The following is an 18,627-nucleotide window of genomic DNA, read 5'->3' as shown; positions in this document are numbered from 1 at the left end:
CTCCTCACTGTGGGTTTGTCAATGATATCTTTCACTGTGGAAAGCAAGGTAGAAGACATGAATGATCTAATCCAGTACGGCTGTCATACAAAAGGCTAAAAACAAAAATACAAATCAATTTGTATGATATATGATGAGAAAATTTAAAAAAAAACATATTTGGAGCAAGATCTATATTTGCTTTGGTAAAATGAAAAGAAGACTACCGTATTTTTTGGACTATAAGATGCACCTGAGTATAAGACACACCAAGATTTTGAAGAGGTAAATTTAAAAAAAGGTTTTTGCACTCTGCAGGCCTCCCAAACCCTCTGCACGTCTCATTTTTTGTGAAAAACAGGGCATGCAGAGAGTTTGAGACGGCTGCAAAGTGCTCCTGGGAGCTGGGGGCAGAAACGAGCAAAAAACAGCCCGTCTTCTGCTCATTTTCACCCTTCCCAGCTCCCAGGAGCACTTTGCAGGCCTCCCAAACTCTCGGCACGTCCATTTTTACGAAGGACGCGGGGTTTCCCGAGGCCAAAAATGCTGAATTCAGTGTATCAGATGCACCCAGATTTTCACCTTCTTTTTTGGGGGGAAAAGGTGTGTCTTATACTCCGAAAAATATGGTATATATAATGTTAAACACTTTTATTATCCTGGGATTTTTCTCTCCAAGAGGCTCCAGAGGGCCCTCAGGGCAGTTAACAAAAATATTTTAGACTATTATAAATCAATCAATCAATAACGTACCAAATCCCGGAATGACTTTGAGACTAGATTTGAGGCAGATTTTTTCAAGTCGGAGGTAACTATATCTCAGCAAACAACTCCATAAAAACATCCAATCCATTCGTGTACGATGATTCATGATTATGACACTTCTTTCTCCGGGGATGAATCCATCACCTGTTATGACAACTTTTGACCCAAACACTATCTCTAGCAGGGCCTAGATAAAAAACAAAAATATTATATGACAATCCTACAAATGAGCTAAATATCTCAGAGCAAATATTAACACTGATCAAATTAAAAAAATAACATTAAATTGCACTAAAAGTTTAGGCTAGTCTATGCTTACCTCCACAAATACAATATAGCTTTTTTTTTCTTTGAAAAGTTATAATTTACCTGAAGAATGTGAAAAACTTTTTACAATAATATAACTGCATAAATGAATATAATAGCAACTGCATGGCTATGCAAGGTGAATCTAATACATCAGCAAATCCTTTGGTCAGTACTTTTATTTAAAAAAAATATGTACAGATTTTTATCACAAGAGATAACTGATTTGAATGAAGTGTTACTCTACTTCAGAGGATTCTTAGTTCTAGTTCTGTTTTAGGCATGAAAAATCAGGTGGATGACTTTGGACAGTGACTCTCAGTCCAATTCACCTACAGACTGCTGTAGGGAAAATAAGAGGAAGGAAGAATATTAGGTGTCGGTATGCTCGCCACCTTGAGTTATTCATAAAAAAAGGATGAGATAAAATGTTAAAAAAAAAATTAACCCAGTTCTGATCTTGAATTTTATGTAACAGGGAACAATCTCCCAGGTATTTACAGAGTTCTATCTGACTTTATTTTATTTATTTTAAAAACATTCAAATGGGTTCTTAAAATGCTTTCTGTAGTTTCATACACATTTAAAAGAAAGTTTATATAATGAATTCATTTTATTCTGCTTTTACTCCTGTTGTATTTTGCTCTAACCTTTGGATGTTTTTATAGTTTTTTGTCAACCATTTCAAGTTTCTGTTTTATAAAATAGGCCTCCCAGAAGCCTCCAAAAAATCTTTTTAGAACACTAAGCAAGTATCAATGAGCCCAGCAAAAAATAGAGTTAAACTGGGTACAGAGAAGCACAGAGACCAATTTGCCTTTGGTATATGTGTTTTATAGCTGGATTTGTTCCCAAGGCAACCACTTTGCCAGAGTACCCAGAGATGTTTTTAAAATTCTAAAGGTGTCAACTAGCCAAGAAAGGTTGCCTAATCTTGCTCTGGGCTATAAAAAAAAAGGAACAATAAGTGCACAAGATAATTGTAGACAGAAATGCGGGATATATTAATTTTTCAACCTCTATTTAGGGGGTTGTTGATACATACAGGAGTTATACTCTAAAGGAGTAAATCAATAATTTTCAATATTTCTTCAAACTCCAGTGGAAACTTAGCTTAATTTGAGGGTTGGCATATTGTTCAACTACAGAGGATGAAAGAAAATGTTGGGAGAACTGTGGAGCAATCCTCACTTGCTAAACACTGAAGCAGTGTCTTACTGAATCACCACATGGTCTGAAAGCAGCTTTAGTTATGTTGTAAAAGTAACAGAAAACAGACATACTGTTTCAAATTAGACATATTCAGTTATAAAATCATAAACATCTTTTTCACATGAACCTCTTTGCACAGCACTGAATTGGTGCTTGTGGCAGAGACACTTGCACATTCAGAAAGTATGGTGGTTAGTAGGCATTATTTGGGCAGCCAATGACCAAGGACTGCTCTGTGAGATACAACTCTGCAGATTTCAGTAAGAGGCTTTGGAACGTATTGAACAGTTTAAAACATTTTTTCTCTTACTTTCCTTTTGAAAAGAAAATGGGAAGTTATATTTCTATGATGTGGCAGTTTGCCATCATATTGTTATACAGGTAATTTTCAAATTACAATCATTTATTCAGTGACTGTTCAATGTTATATTGATGCCGAACAAAAGGACTTGCAACTGGTCTACAAGATTGCAGTCACTGCAGTGCTCCGATTGTCATGTTATCAAAATGCAGGTGTTTGGCAGCGTGCCCTGCACTTAGAGATACAAGAGCTCTACAACTCCCCCTTCCCATGTATCTCACCCCTCCACCTGTGCCATTGTGGCTTCCTGAACTTTGCGGCCACCAACACTCTATCTGACCGGAATCGTCTTTTTCACTACAACTGCTGGTTCTCCTTGGCTCTTCCCAAGGTCACACACACAGTGGTTTTCTTGCAAGATCTGGGGAAGATGGCCTTGCCTGGCCAGCAGCTGCATTATGAAGTGCCAGGGTGGGCATGCCTCAACAGTAGTTGGAGCAATAAGACTGATGGTCAGTTGCAGTGATAAACCCAGGGTGACAGGAGACTGTGACTGCAAGGTGGCTGGAGTGGCTGAGGCCACAGGGCACTGTGACTTTGTGCCATGCTGCTAGGTTGGCTATGACTTGGCTGTGACTTTCAGGAGCTATCACTTTGGAGTTCTGTGGTTTTCCTACATCAGACTTCCTCAGTCTTGGATTAAGGAATGCACAGGATGAGAACGCTAGTGAAATTAAAGGTGGGACATATGCTAAAATACTTTGCAGGCTTTTAGGCAAGAGTGAGATAAACAAATAAAATGGAATCCAGAAGTATCTAATGTACATTCAAAGTATTAGACATTTAGAATCCATTTTGAGATGACAGAAATTGCATATTGCTGAGTCTTCTAAATGCTCTTATTACTTAGGGAGACAAATCCTACCCTTAGGAAAAGAAGAGTCTGTGTTTATATAAAACCATGTTTTAACAAATATTGATTTATCTCAAGCTACACATTAAAAGTTTCACTATTAGATTAATGCTTGCATTTTAAAAAAACCAATCCATTCAATCATGTCTGCTTTTCAGAGACTGTCCGGACAAGTCCCTGCAGTTTTCTTGGCAAAATTTTTCATAAGTGGTTTGCCATTGCCTCATTCCTATGGCTGAGATGTAAAGAGGCTGATCCAGGGTCATCCAGTTGGCTTTGTGCCCAAGACAAGACTAGAACTCAAGTTTTCAGAATTTATAGCCTGAGGCCTTAAACAAACTGGCTCAAAAAGCGTGTATAACCTTGCTTAATATGAATATTAAGATCTTTCTACTGACAAATCTGCCTGGTGACTTCATGAACCTTGTTTTTTTTAATATAAAATAGAAATAATATTATAATTTAAAAAGTGGAAATAAACCAACTATTTAGCTAGATTAGTCAAGATAACATTTAAAAAGAGGAAACAAGATTTAGGTGTGGCTAAAACTAAAACCTAGGGAATATTTTTTTAAAAAAAGCTTCATTATTATTAATACTAACACATCAGAACTAACAATAAGTAGCTATAAGTAGCTAAGTAGCTTTTGCTGAGCAGGCAAAGGGCAAAGTATCCCGAAGAGAGGAGATCTGACGGTATAGAATAAGCAAGGTAACCCTGAAAAAGGCAAGATTTTTTACCAAAGCAATGAGAGATAAAAACATATTTAAGTCTATAATAAGCACAAAATGTGTAAGAGGCTTATACAGGCACCTCCCTAATTCAATGATTATAAGAATGGGAGAATGACCATTGGCTTACCTAAAGGGTCCTTTTCTGTGCACTGCGGGAGAGTCCGAGCAATGGGTTAAATTAGTCTGGTTACCCTGGGACTGAGAAATCTTTTTCCTTGACCACGCCTCCTGGTACCATGTGACACCAGATTTTTGACGATTTCTGGATCCAGTGAAGGTAGTAGGTTGGTGACGACTTGAGGAAAGTCTGATGGTAACTGATGTTAATGAATCCCTGGGCACGATAACCCAGGGCAGGTTGGGCACATGTCCAGTTTATAGTGTCTGACAAAGGGCGACGGAGATGACCACATAGCTGCCCTGCAGATGTCGTCTATGGTAGCCTGGGTAGTCCAGGCTGCGGTGGTGGCAGCGCTCCTCATAGAATGAGCAGTGACGTTCCGGGGAACAGCCCTGGACTGATGTTCATACGCAGCCGCAATGCATGTCCTCAGCCACCTGCCTATAGTAGCAGAGGACACCTTCTTGCCCATGGACCCTGGCTGGAACAACAAGAAGAGGGCCTCTGATCTGCGGAAATCTGCTGTCTGTTTAATGTATGTTCGCAGAGCTCTTCTCATGTCCAGCGTATGCCTGACGTGTTCCCTCGGATGTCTTAGAAGACGGTTTTGAGAGTCAGGTGTCGAAGGGAAATGGTACTCAGAAGCTCGAAGGGAGGAGAAGTGGCAGCTAGCAAGACCACAGATAGTTGCCAAGTCGGGTATTGGTGGACCACCGGAGGGCATAAGTTGGAAGCGCCCCTAAGAAAACATCTGACCCTTGGAATCTTGCTGAGGGGCTGGGCTGAAGTCCCCGACCAAACGGTGGATAGAGCAGACTCCTGGTGACGGAGGGTGTTAGGAGTGAGCCTTGTTAAGGCCCCCCTGAAGAAAGTCCATACATGGGAAACCAGTGTTGTAACTGGATCAATGTGAAGATTGTCGCACCACTTAGCGAAGCTGGACCATGTGGTCGTAAATCCTGGTCATTGAGGAAGTCTGGACGCCTGGATGGTACGTATCACCTCCTCCGACAGTCCGTCTCTCCTCAGGAGGTCCCCCTCAAGTGCCAGACGGCCAATTGGACCAACTAGGGGTCCAGATGGACTATGGCCCCCTGGCTGAGAGAGATCTGATCCTGAGGGATTCACCACGGTTTGGACACTGACAAGCCGACAAGGTCGGCGTACCAGGACCTCCAAGGCTAGTGAGGTGCAACCAACAGTACCCCTGCCCTCTCTGCGATGATTTTCCGGCTCACTTGTGGTAACAGGGGCAGGGGCTGGAAGGCATATAGCAGCCCTGGGGCCACCAGCAACGGAGGGCATCCATCCATATTTTTTTTCTCTTATTCCTCCTGACAGTCCATTTAAATTTTTTAAATTTTTAAATTGTGTTATTACTAATGGGGTATTTTAATGGTGATTTTTAACTGTCTAAATGTGATGTAATTTGTTACCTTCTCCGTGCATGTATGCATGTATGTCTTTGTATATGTGTATGTTTATGTGTTTGTACATATGTTTTATGTTTTATATGTTTTATTGTACGCCGCCCCGAGTCCTGTCTGGAAAGGGAGCGGCTAATAAATTCAAATTTATTATTATTATTATTATTATTATTATTATTATTATTATTATCCTCTCCGCCCCTGGTGAGTGGAAGTGGGAGAAGAACTGTTGGAGTTGCGTGTTCTCGTGGGTGGCAAATAGGTCGACCGTTGGATTGCCAAATCTGCGAGACAACTGGCGAAACAGGACCGGGTGTAGTTTCCACTCTGCACTGTTTATGGTGGTTCTGCTCAACCAGTCCGCTTGGGTGTTGTTCACCCCCGAGATGTGATCGGAGCGGAGAGACTCAATGTGGTGCTCTGCCCACCTGTCCAGGGTCTCTGCCTCTGCCATGAGCTTCCTTGATCTTGTGCCGCCCTGGCGATTTATGTGGGCCTTGTTGGCCACATTGTCCGTCATCAAGAGTACATGCTGGTGCAGAATGTCCTGTTGAAAATGATACAGGGCGAGCCTGGCCGCCCTCAGCTCTAGAAAGTTGATGCTGCAAGTCGCCTCGGCTGGAGACCACCTGCCCTGAGTCATGCGAGGTCCCATGTCCGTCGTGATGACAATCCTCTCTGGCCCTTTGAAGAGATGACCTTTCCGAAAAGCAGCCGATTGCCACCATCTGAGGGACCTTGTCCCTGCTGGAGGAAGACAGACCTTCATGATGGAGTTGCTTCTGTTGGCTCTCTGATGGGGCAGAAGTAACCACTGCAACTCCCGGGAATGCAGACATGCCCATGGAACCACGGAGATGCACGAAATCATCTTCCCCAGCAATTGTGAGAGAAGCAGCACCGGGACCTGCCTTGACCCCTGAATCTTGCGGGCTAGGGAGACTAGGCTGTCTATCCTGTCCTGGGAGAGGGATACCCTACAGGTGGAAGTGTCTATCACTGCCCCCAGGTGGAGAAGTTTGGTAGTCGGGGAAAGATGGCTCTTTTCCAGGTTCAAGGAGAACCCGTGGTTGCGGTGGGACCTCATGGTGATGTGGAGGTCCCGCAAGGCCTGTCACCTGGATGACGATTGAACGAGAATGACGTCCAGGTAACTTTGATGCCTTACAGGTCTGTGCCTGAGGTGTGCTGCGACTAAAGACAGAATTTTCGTGAAGGTCCTGGGTGCGGACGACAGGCCAAATAATAGGGCCCTGTACTGATAGTGCTGGCCGGCATATGCGAACCGCAGAAACCTTCGGTGGTGTGGCCGATTTGGAATGTGTAAATAAACCTCCTTTAAGTCGATGGATGTCAGGAGGTCCCCCTGGCGAACCCCCGCGAGGATAGTTTGCAGGGACTGCATCTTGGACCTCCTGTATGCAATGTGACGGTTGAGGCACTTGAGGTCCAAGATTGCCCTCCAGCCCCCTGAGCTCTTGGGGACCAAGAAGAGAATGGAGTAGAATCCCTTCCCCTCCTGGTTGGATGGTACTGGCTGTATGTATCTCCAGAGATGATAAATCTCCTGGGTTATGAGCTTTCTTTTGAGAGGGCAAGAGGGGGTGGGGCATCGAATGAAGTTCCTTGGAGGTGGAGAGAGGAACTCCAGTGACAGTGCTTCCCTGACCATTTGAAGGACCCAGCTGTCCTCCATGGTCTGCTCCCACTGGAAGGCGAACAGCTGGAGCCATCCCCCGATGGGAGGTGACCATTGGTGGTCACTTGGATTTGCGGAAGGGTCTGTGAGAGCCCCCCCCCCCACGGTTGGATTTGTGGAAATTAAACTGCTGCTTACCCCTGTCCTGAAAGGACTTCTATCCTGGGAGCGATCAGAGGATTGATTATATGATCTCGGGGAAGAGGAGGTGGACGGGAAGAATTATTGGAACGAAAGGATTGCCTCCTGGAATAGAGAGTGGACTTACGCTCCTGTTTTTTGTTCAGAGTGGGGAGTACCTTGCGTTTGTCTTTAGATTCAATCAGGAAGGGATCTAGGACCTCCCCAAACAGTTTGGCTTCCTTAAACGGGACAGAAGCGAGCTTCCACTTGTTCTTCCAGTCAGCCTGCCAATGGCGTAGCCACACAAGGCGTCTAGAGGTAACACTGGGGGCCAGCGCTCTCGAGGCAAATTCCGCCGCATTAAGAGAGGCATGGGCAAAATATTGGGCCACTGCAATGATCTTTGTAACATCCTAGCGGAGGCGAGTATCCTTCGCTGGGAGCTTAGCCTGCAACTTCCTCAGCCAAATGATGGAAGCTCTGTTAAAAAAACGAAGTGGAGGAAGACGCCTTAATGGCCCATGCAGCCGCCTGGTGAATCTTGTGGCAGGCCTTCTCTGCCTTTTTGTCCTCTGCCTTAAGACCTTCCATCAGGTCTGCTGGGAGAAAAGAATTGGAGGTGAGGGCTGCTATTGGAGGGTCCACTGAAGGCAGTGATAAGATGTCTTCCAGTGTGGGTTCCACTGAATACAACGTCTCATCCCCACCACTAGGCGCGGCAAGGGAACCCGGCTGGACCCATTGCCGCTGAATTACATCCATGAAAAGGCTGGGAACTGGAACCACTTCCTGTGGCAGAGCCTGAGACTTAAACATGATTTTGTTACGATTAGCCACAGGAGGCTCGGCAGAGCCTTGGGCAGCCAGGGCCTTGATGCCCACTTGGGTAGTGGCCTTGGCTTTGTGCAGAATAGATTTAAAGAGGGTGGGCTTAAAAAGCCCAGAGAAGGCAGGAGTGTCCGGGAGGAGATCTTCATCCTCCGACAGCTCCTGTTCCTCCTTCTCCGGGTCTTCCCAGGCCGAAGCCTCACTGACCACGGTAGTGCTGGGCACCTCCTTCCTGCCCTGAGATGGAGCTGGATTAGTTGAAACCTGATCTTGTTTCTGGAGCCCTTCTGTGATACCCTGAGAGACTGCGCGGGCAACGACCGCCTGCATGTGAGCAGAAAGCTCAGGCTCTTGGTCAACCCTGAACCCAGCCCTGGAAGAGGGAGGTGTCTGTTCTACTAAGGGTGGATCTGGAACCCTCCTAACTGGCTGCGCCATGTCCCAGGGGCCACTTCGGAAATGAAGGAAGGTGCTGGTGAACCAGGGTCTGCCATGGAGATATCAGGTTAAAGATCTTGGGATTCCACTTCCTCTTCAATGACCTACGGGGGTCCCCAATGGAAGGGAGGGAAGGAGTTGATGCTACTGAAGCAGGGGCCTGCTGAGAGGTTTGAGCTGCCTGGCATTGGGCCTTCTCAAACTGCTTCTCGAACACCCGCTGCCGGCATTCAGCATCCCTATCTGCTGCGGGTGATGAGGGACAGTATGACTGACTGGTCTGACTTGTTGCCCTGCCTCTCCTAGGCTGCTTGCTCTTGCCAGAGGCCTTGGGCTGGCCAGAGGCACTGGAGGAACCTAATTTGTCACCGGACAATGTTCCTGGCAGTTCCAGGTCCGCAAGGTGAGATGTCTCCGCCCTCCGGTGCGATGTGCAGACTTCATCACTAAGTGGGACAAGATGGTGAAAATGTCACTAAGTGAGACACGATGGTAGAGCCATCACTGAGTGGGTCAGACCAGTGCACATGACGCGGAGGGCTGTTCTGCAGGAGAAAACAAAGTCCATCACTAAGTGAGACAAAATGGTGGCGTTGTCACTAAGTGAAATGGAGCCAATAATCGACGCCTGGAGGCCTCCCGATCATCAGCGAGTGAGGACACATGATTATAGGGGACCTGCAAACCAATGCAGGTTGCGCAGCCCCGCAGATCTATCAGAAAGGGCCTAAAACCCTTCTGTGCTGGTGAATGACCGTGTGGCGGCCAAAACGCCAGCACCACCTCAATTAACTTCAGTGGAGTGGCAGTGGTCCTTCCGGAGACCCGAAGAGGACCAGCTAGCCACTCGGCGGGGATCTGCCGGACGGACAGGCAGAAGGGGCTTGGAAATGAAAAGGGCATGAAAAAAGCCATTCCAAAATGGCCGCCACACTCGTGGAAGGGTGGAGAAGGAGCATTGAAGACTGCGAGGTGACCATGCGGTCTCCAGAAAGAAAACAAAAAAACAAGATGATTGCCCTTCCCAGCAGCTGCCTAAAGTGCTGCCGCCCTTCAAATGAAGAAAAACAAAAGACTTAAAAGGACCCCCATTAGCGGCGCGGACAGCAGAGCACACCCCCACGTCCGTTCCTACCTCAGCTCCCAGTTGTAGACGCTGTAGAAAAGAAAAAGTGCTGGAAGCAAAAGAACTAAAAAAGGAACAATATCAAGGAAAAAGTTTAAAAGAGAGAATAAAAAAGGAGAATCCAAGCCTTGGATTAAATTAAAAGCTGGAGCTCATTAAATTTGTACTGACCGGGCTTTAGACTGAGGAAAAAAATCTGGCGTCACATGGCACCAGGAGGTGTGGTCAAGGAAAAAGTTTCCTCAGTCCCAGGGCAACCAGACTATTTTCTTTTACTGTCCAATGTTTTTCCAGTTAACTTGCAATTTTTTCTTTGCAGAAAATGGCTAAGTCACTGAAGCTAAGTATAATTCTTTAGGAGAAAGTACAATTTAATCCGAAGGAATGTATTTCTTCCTCAACATGTAAAAGCAGGAGGGGAGGACTAATTATTATATTTAAATTACAACTCCTAGCATGTTTCATTCTTTGTTTGATTGGAACTAATTGAAGATGTGATTTAGTAACATTCTGAGGGCCTTACCAATACCCACACCACCTCCCACTCTTCACTTTTTAGTTCTACCTCAACTTGTAGTAGAACGGTCCATATGGGCTCCTCCTCAGACTCACCATGGAAAAGTTTTTAGCGTAAACCCCTGGGATTTTAGTTTGCTCATCTTATTTGGCACTTAATAAAGCAACAGATTTCTGAAATCATTTGTTGGCAGTATTTTTAGAAAATTATGAAAGACAGAACAGCCATTTTCCTTCATACCCCTCCTCCACAATCACACTTGCTGCAGATACTTATTGAGGAAAATGGTTTTACATGTAATTATTTGGAACCTGGAAGCTCTAGATATTTTCAATTAAAGGAATGAGCTAATCCTCTTCTTCATTTGTACTGGCTGCAATATTACACACTTTGCTAAAAACAGCAAACCCGTTCATAATAGAAATGGGCAATGTTTCCCTATTTTGCAAATTTCATATTCCGTTTCTTAGGAGTAGACAAATTGCCAATTCAAATAGTCAATTAGATAAAAAGTGAGAGTATACATGCGCAAAAGTTCACTGAAGTGTTGAATAATTCAAAGGAACCAATTTGATGCATTGAATCAACACTCAGTTTAAAGGAATAATTGAATCAAAGCTTCGCATAGCTTAAGAGCTAATATTATTAAGTCCTTTGACACTAAGTTTCTCAATAGCTAATCAAATTTCCATAACCTGGTTATCTGAGATGAATTTGATCCTGATAGTCCTAATGAGGTAAACAGGCTTCTTGGAACTATTAATTTGGCCTCTTGTGTTTTAGAGCTATGACCCTCCTAATTAGCCAAGGCTTCCTGGGAGACAATGTGTTATTGAGCCTTGGGGGGGCGGGGGAGAGACAATATGTTATTGAGCCTGGGGGGATTATCCTTGAAAAAGAGGGTGGTCCTACCAACAATTAAAGAAAGCTCAAGAAGCTACTCCTGGACAATGTTGGACAATTTTCAGCTCCAATTTCCCTTTTTAAGGAAACTTGCTAAGAAAGCAGTCATGCTACAGCTTCACAGAATCCTGAAAAAAGGAAGATCCATTTATACCACTTTTACTCTAGTTTGAGTTCTGGGTATGGGACCAAACAATGTTGTTTGTGTTTGTTGATAACTTCTAATGGAAACAGGACGGGGAGAGCACATTCATCCTGCATCTCCTTGCTCTTTCAGTGACTTCAGGACTGACTCTGTCTCACACAGTGATTATTCAAAGTTATGACGGTGATGAAAAAGTAATTCTGCAACCAATGTCCAACCAATATATCTAGAATAGTTGCCATTTATTCACCAATCCAAAGCTAGTACACCAGCCTTATTTAAACATTTTACACTGAGCTTTAAAGCATATTATCTGGCATAACACAAGTAATATATTATTTTGGAACATGAGAGTGGGATGGGGAGGAGTTTATAAATTATAGATATAATCAACTTACCACTGGAAGTGTAAACCAAGTGGCCACGACACGATCAGTAAGCCAACGATACCAAGCTGGGGAAATAGACATCAGTGGCAGTAGGGGACCAAGCATGAAGATGCTTCCAAAAAAACTTCCCAAAAATAGTGCAAGTACAAAATAAATTCCTTTCCATAGCACCATGTTTCTGAAACACAATGGAACAAGGATTTGGTAAACAGCTTTAATGCTAACTTATTCCCCAAACAGTATCTCTTCTGGCCTTTCTAGTAGTGGTTTTCTATTTTTGTTTCTAACTATTTGTTTTAGACATTAAATAAAAGCAGTAATTTATGTACACAGAGAAATATACATGCCAAGAAATAAAAGTGATACATCAACTGATGGTTAGGGTATCAGCTAGTGATACCAGTACCCCAAAAATTTATTTTGGAAATGAACAGACTCTGAAGAGAATATCTGTGAACAGATTCAAATAACTAATTTTGACATTTTAACTATTTAGAAACAGTGGAATTTTCTAAATTCTGCACTTCTTCTATTGAAAAGAGTGCTACTGGCCAAAATCATGGTTGCAATACACTTTCAAATAAATTCAATGCATGTTAAATTTAATTACTCTTATAAAATATGCATCAATTCCATGATAAACATCTAATACTTAATGAATCAGATGAATAAAACAGCTTTCCTGTTTAAATGTGACTCAATTCCAGAATAGCCTATCATTTGCTAGGAATATTTCCATCTTAGTAGGCAACTTCCTATCATTACACAAATTTGGAAACACTAGTTTTCCAAATTACAATCTATAAATAGGCTATCTCACATTATTTATTACAGTATTAAACTAGTTGTTTGTAAAAAGAGGTGCTCTTGTTCACAACTCTGAAGAGCTCTCTAAAAGATCAGTTTAAAATAGCATACAATAATTTGCACTGGACCGACAGGAAACTGATGTTTTCAATTTTAGGGGGAAAATAGCAGTAGAAGTAGCAGTCATAAAAAGGAGGGGTTTGGGAGGTGGTTGATAAATATCAGAATATGAATATGAAGAATGCAAGAGTGCAATTCTCCCCGTCCCCCTTTGCTATTTATCTAAAATCATACCCACAACCCTTTAGCTTTAACATTTTGTTTTCAAAGTACAGGTAAATAATAACAATAATCATCATCATATTAACCCTGCTAGAGCCACATTTAGTTGAAGTCTCAATTTTTCTTCAGATTAACTGCTTTGGTTTTATGAAACATTAGCATATCAATATATAGGTTCTCTACAATTTAAAACATATAGCGCTTTCATCATATTCAGAATATCAGCAGAATATCAGCAAATAGCCCGAGCATGTAAAGATGAAGTGAGGAAAGCTAAGGCTCACAATGAAGAAAGGCTTGCCACAAAAGTAAAAAATAACAAAAAAAGCTTCTTCCAACATGTTAAAAACAAGAAAAAAGTTAAGGGAACAATTGGTCCATTGCTGGGAGAAAGTGGCAAGAAGGTGACAAGCAACAGGGAGAAAGCAGAACTATTTAACTCATGTTTTGCATCTGTCTTTACACAAAGGGATAAAACAGTCCAACCTATCCAAAACAGCACCACAAAAATCAGATTAGGAACACAAGTTGAAATAGGGAATAAAATGGTAAGTGAGCACCTGTCTACCCTAGAAGAGTTCAAATCACCAGGATCAGATGGATTACATCCCAGGGTTCTGAAGGAACTGGCAGACGAGATCTCACAACCACTGAACTATATCTTTCAGAGATCCTGGAACACCGGGGAACTACCAGAGGACTGGAAAAGAGCTGATGTGGTCCCCATCTTCAAAAAAGGGGAAAAAAACAGATAGGTCTATAGACCTATCAGCCTGACCTCAATACCAGAAAAGATTCTGGAAAAGATAATCAAGCAACGGATTAGCAAACACCTAGAAGCAAACAAAGTAATAACCAAAAGCCAACATTGGTTTGTCAAAAACAGGTCATTCCAGACTAATCTTATTGCATTCTTTGATAATGTGACAAAATTAGTGGACCAGAGGAATGCCGTCGATATAGTTTACTTGGACTTCAGTAAAGCATTTGATAAGGTAGAGCATAACCTACTACTAGATAAAGTAGAAGAATGTGGGTTAGACAGCATCACCACCAGATGGATTTGAAACTGGCTGACCAACCGCACTCAACTTGTAGTCGTCAATGGAACTGCATCTTCATGGAGGGAAGTATGCAGTGGAGTACCCCAAGGCTCTGTTTTGGGCCCAGTGCTCTTCAACATCTTCATCAATGATTTGGATGAGGGAATAAATGGAGAACTCATCAAATTTGCAGATGACACCAAGCTGGCAGGAATAGCCAACACTCCAGAAGATAGGCTAAAGATACAGAAGGATCTTGACAAACTTGAACATTGGGCACTATCTAATAAAATGAAATTCAATGGTGAAAAGAATAAGGTTCTACATTTAGGCAACAAAAACAAAATGCAGATACAGTATAGGTGGTACCTTGCTCAACAGTAGTAACTGTGAAAGGGATCTTGGAGTCGTAGTGGAGAACCATTTAAATATGAGCCAGCAGTGTGCAGCAGCTGCCAAAAAAGCCAACACAGTTCTAGGCTGCATAAACAGAGGGATAGAATCAAGGTCACATGAAGTGTTAATACCACTTTTTAATGCCTTGGTAAGACCACACTTGGAATACTACATTCAGTTTTCGTCATCACGATGTAGAAAAGATGTGGAGACTCTAGAAAGAGTGCAGAGAAGAGCAACAAAGATGATTAGGGGACTGGAGGCTAAAACATATGAAGAACAGTTGCAGGAACTGGGTATGTCTAGCTTAAGAGAAAGAAGGACTAGGGCAGACATGATAGCAGTGTTCCAATATCTCAGGGGTTACCACAAAGAAAAGGGAGTCAAACTATTCTCCAATTCTATACTATGAGTAATAGATCTCCTTTTTCTTCCAAAAAATGAACAATTAAGGTTATGGTAACAGTAATCCTACCTTCTTATTTGTGACAAACTCTTATTATGTGAAATAGGAACATTATATGACAATTCTGTTATTTCTTCTAGGTTTTCAGATATTTTTTTGGAGGGGGGAAAACCCCCTCTCCTTCTCAATTGGTCCATTACATTGAGATTTCACTGAAAGGGTTATCAATTTTTTCCTTCTATCTACAAGATACTTAAACAATATTTACTTTGACAGTTTACATATTTGGGTTATATTACTTCTGTCCTTTATACAATGAAATCACGAAACATATTTCTTACAAGTCACACCTTGTTAGAAGTTATAAAAACAGGAAGCCTAATTCAGATCACTTAATAATTTTTCAGTTCCCATTCAGCCACCAATTTCATAAAAGACATGAAACAATATGAGATCCATTCTTAATATCAGATTAAAAAGATGTTATTTGTTTCTAAAATTAAAGATGTCCAAAGATCTACATAATTTGATTAATTTTACTGTGCAATTCTAGCTTTAAAATGATCAGGAATACCACAAATGCCACAAGCTGTCTTTTAGACTGATGAGAAGAGAAGAGAAGAGAAGAGAAGAGAAGAGAAGAGAAGAGGTCCGTTAAATAGAATTACCTTTTCGGTATATGACAAATGACTTGAGCCAACAAATAATATTAAGTTTTATCAAATTACTAAATTTGATCAGGGTACTATTTCAGTTTATAGCAACTAACAATAAAACTTTTCTTAATCTTTAGAGGTACTAAAATTTCAGTTTATTTTTTAATCAATTACTAAGCAGAAAACCCATCCAACAAACCATTTTTTCAATGAACTTTAAAATATTACAGAATATCTTCTACTAAAAGAATAAAAGAGAAGAATGAAAACCAAGCCAGAACAAATAACCCAACTCAACTTAAGTGTAAGATAATATCCTATGTGTCAAGCTTGTATGCAGATGGCACTTGCTTTCTCACACTCTGAAGCTTTCTTTGCTTTTACACTTTATGATGGAACAATGGAAGCAGTATTTTAAAAAGCATAAGAAAGAAATGCATATATAAACAGTGCACTGGAAACATAAAGAGCCCATAATTCCCTAGCTCATGCTATAAATTTGACAAATACCATATTTTTTGGACTATAAAATGCACCTAAATTTAGAGGAAGAAAAAAAATAGATTTTGGCCTCCGTGCATTGCGTTTTCGCCCTCCTCAGCCCCACTCTGAAGGATGCTGGTCCTCACTCCAAATGAACAAAACTTCACCACAAGACACATTGAGTGTGTCACTTAAACTTCGCCGAAAGCTGGGAAGCCCTAGCAACAGAGGAGTGTCCTAACAGTTCTGACAGATTCAGTCCAATCAGCAAGCAGACGAGGTAAACCCATGCCTGGATGCTATCTCCACCTCAATGGAGAACTGGTGCATTTTTGGCGAAAGGCCGGGGAGAGTGAAAATGCAACACGTGGAGGGCTTGAGAACCCCCCAATGGGCCCATTTTTGGTAAAAATGGGCTGTGCGGAGCACTGCAGTGCTTCTGGGGGCATGGGAGGGCAAAAATGCAACCCCCAAAGGGCTTGGGAACCCAAAAATGGACCCATTTTTGGCAAAAACAGGTTGTGCCGATTGCTGCAGAGTGCTTCTGGGGGCCAGGGGGGGGCCAAAACGCAATGTGTGGAGGGTTTGGGAGGCCAAGAATGCCTGTATTCGGCCTATAAGATGCAACTAAATTTTCACCCACTTTTGGGGGTGGGGGAAGGTGCATCTTATACTCTGAAAAATATGGTACATATACCCTTTTTTGAATCATTTAATGAGTGTGATTTTAGATTGTGGACTATAGGAATAAACGTCACATTTTATTAAGAGTAAAACATGCTCTGTTTGCATTATCTACATGCTATATTTGCATTAATGAAAAAAACACTTTTCATGAATCTCAAAAAGTATATAAATCTCAAATTATCTCAGATTACGAAGATTAGAGTTAGTATTCACTTACTGATCATATAGGTTCAGCAAGTGTTAGAAGTCATGCCAGTTCTGAAAAAAAAATACTTCTTTAAACAATTTATAACCATTTGCAAACTTTGCAGTATCTCTGTCAAGTCATCACTATTACACTAAAAGTGATCTCAAAGTCAGTGGTCCAGCTTACAGTAGTCTCCTTAAATCTCTTTCTCCTCCTTCTGTCCTCTTGGGGGGGCAGGGGTAGCACGTGATTTCTATAGGCAATATCTCCTTTGCCTGACTCTTTTTATTGGTGTCAGGATCACATTTATCTTGCTGTTCAGAAGAGCAAAAAGCTTACTCTCTTCAAATCTCTCCATTCTGTGATGGGGAAGTAGACAATTTCTGTAGGCCATTTCTCTTTTGCTTGACCCCCTGTCCGAGTGGAGAGATTATAAAGAGAAGGATTTCAAGAGAGTAAACTCTTTATGCAGCATGTGCTCACAGCTCAAAACCCCAGGCTGCAGCATGATTGCATTGCTTTCAATATATATAAGACACTAAATAGACACTTGAGCATTTTAAGGAGTCGAGGAGCGGTTAGAAGGCAAGCAAAAGCTGAAGGTGCGAAATTGAGTAGTCTTCTCTCTTTTCAGTTAAAAAGCAAAATCTCAGTCACATGATTTCCCACTTAGCAACCACTTCAATTAGCATGACTATAAGCCAGCAACTCTCTTAGCCCAATGCACTATGCAGGGCTTTTATTATGAAGAAAATAGGAGAGGGAGCATTATGTATGCCTCCTTGCACAAAAATAAAGGTGGGATTTGAACTTCATAAATAAATAAAGCACATCTACTACATATTTTATTAACCTAGTGTGCTAGAAATTTAAAGTTCATAAACTGAAATCTGAAATAAAACTTTTGATTGAACATTTGTACACTACTATCTCTTTCAGTAAATAATTCCCTAAAATTCTGAAATAAGCATAAACAAATCAATTATTTTGTTATACTTTTATTTTCTTCCTCCTGATCTTTTTGCTGATATTGCTGGTCAGTTGATCTCAATTTATAAGAAATATACACAGATACAATATATGTACGCGATATAGAAGTGTATGTGTGTACATATACAAAATACATAAACTGTACATAGAATGTCCTCACTTATATCCATGCAAACTATTTAAATCCATCCATCTAAAAACATTTCAGTGAATATCCCAAAGGTGCTTTTTCAAGAGGCAACTGTTCTGAAAAAGCACCTTTGAGAGAACCATGATGTGGATGACTAAGAATCTCCATAGACATTTTAGTAAATACTTTTAAATATTTTGGTGCATCTGTCTTTGCTTGTTTGTACTTTTTGTTTGTAGGACCATTGTTCTAATCCATTGTTGCTAATTTTGAAAAAAAAACTTGTAGTTTCTTCAAGGAAATTATTAACCTCTTCAATAACCACATGGAGAGACTAATTCTAAATAGGAGAAACATGATTAATTGCTTTCTCAAGTATTCAGAGCAAAATGAGATGGCTATCAATTAATAGGGAATATTAATTTTTCCACTGACAAAAAACTATTCAGAGAAAGAATAAATTCAGTTCAACCAACAGTGATGTTTGAGAGCAATCTCACTATTTTCAATAACTAAAGAGTCAACAATAATTTGCTCTGCTAAGAATGAATTCATCATTCAATTCTCTTTGAATTATTCTTAAGAATATGCAATTAAATAATCCTCCATTTTTTGTCAGGTCATCTTACTATT

At 41.4% G+C, this 18,627-nt stretch overlaps 1 protein-coding gene across 5 annotated transcripts in view; it reads right to left on the bottom strand.

The window, feature by feature from the left end:
- Positions 1-18,627, bottom strand: part of LCLAT1 (lysocardiolipin acyltransferase 1) — a 79,413-nt gene that overhangs the window by 45,746 nt on the left and 15,040 nt on the right. For 4 of the 5 annotated variants that reach the window (XM_081942291.1, XM_081942287.1, XM_081942288.1 and 1 more), the window contains exons 2-3: positions 11,937-12,105; positions 733-931 (exon numbers count right to left, since the gene is read on the bottom strand). In XM_081942291.1, the coding sequence (XP_081798417.1) occupies positions 733-931; positions 11,937-12,105 (368 nt within the window). Of the gene's footprint in view, positions 1-732; positions 932-11,936; positions 12,106-16,904; positions 16,946-18,627 lie in introns of all 5 variants that reach the window. The other variant, XM_081942289.1, reaches the window with a different exon arrangement.

This window comes from Natrix helvetica (genome assembly GCF_964273705.1).
Source record: "Natrix helvetica genome assembly, chromosome: 2".
Lineage (NCBI taxonomy): Eukaryota > Metazoa > Chordata > Lepidosauria > Squamata > Natricidae > Natrix > Natrix helvetica.
The sequence above is the reverse complement of the archived record's forward strand: the minus strand, read 5'-3'. Positions and strand labels throughout refer to the sequence as shown.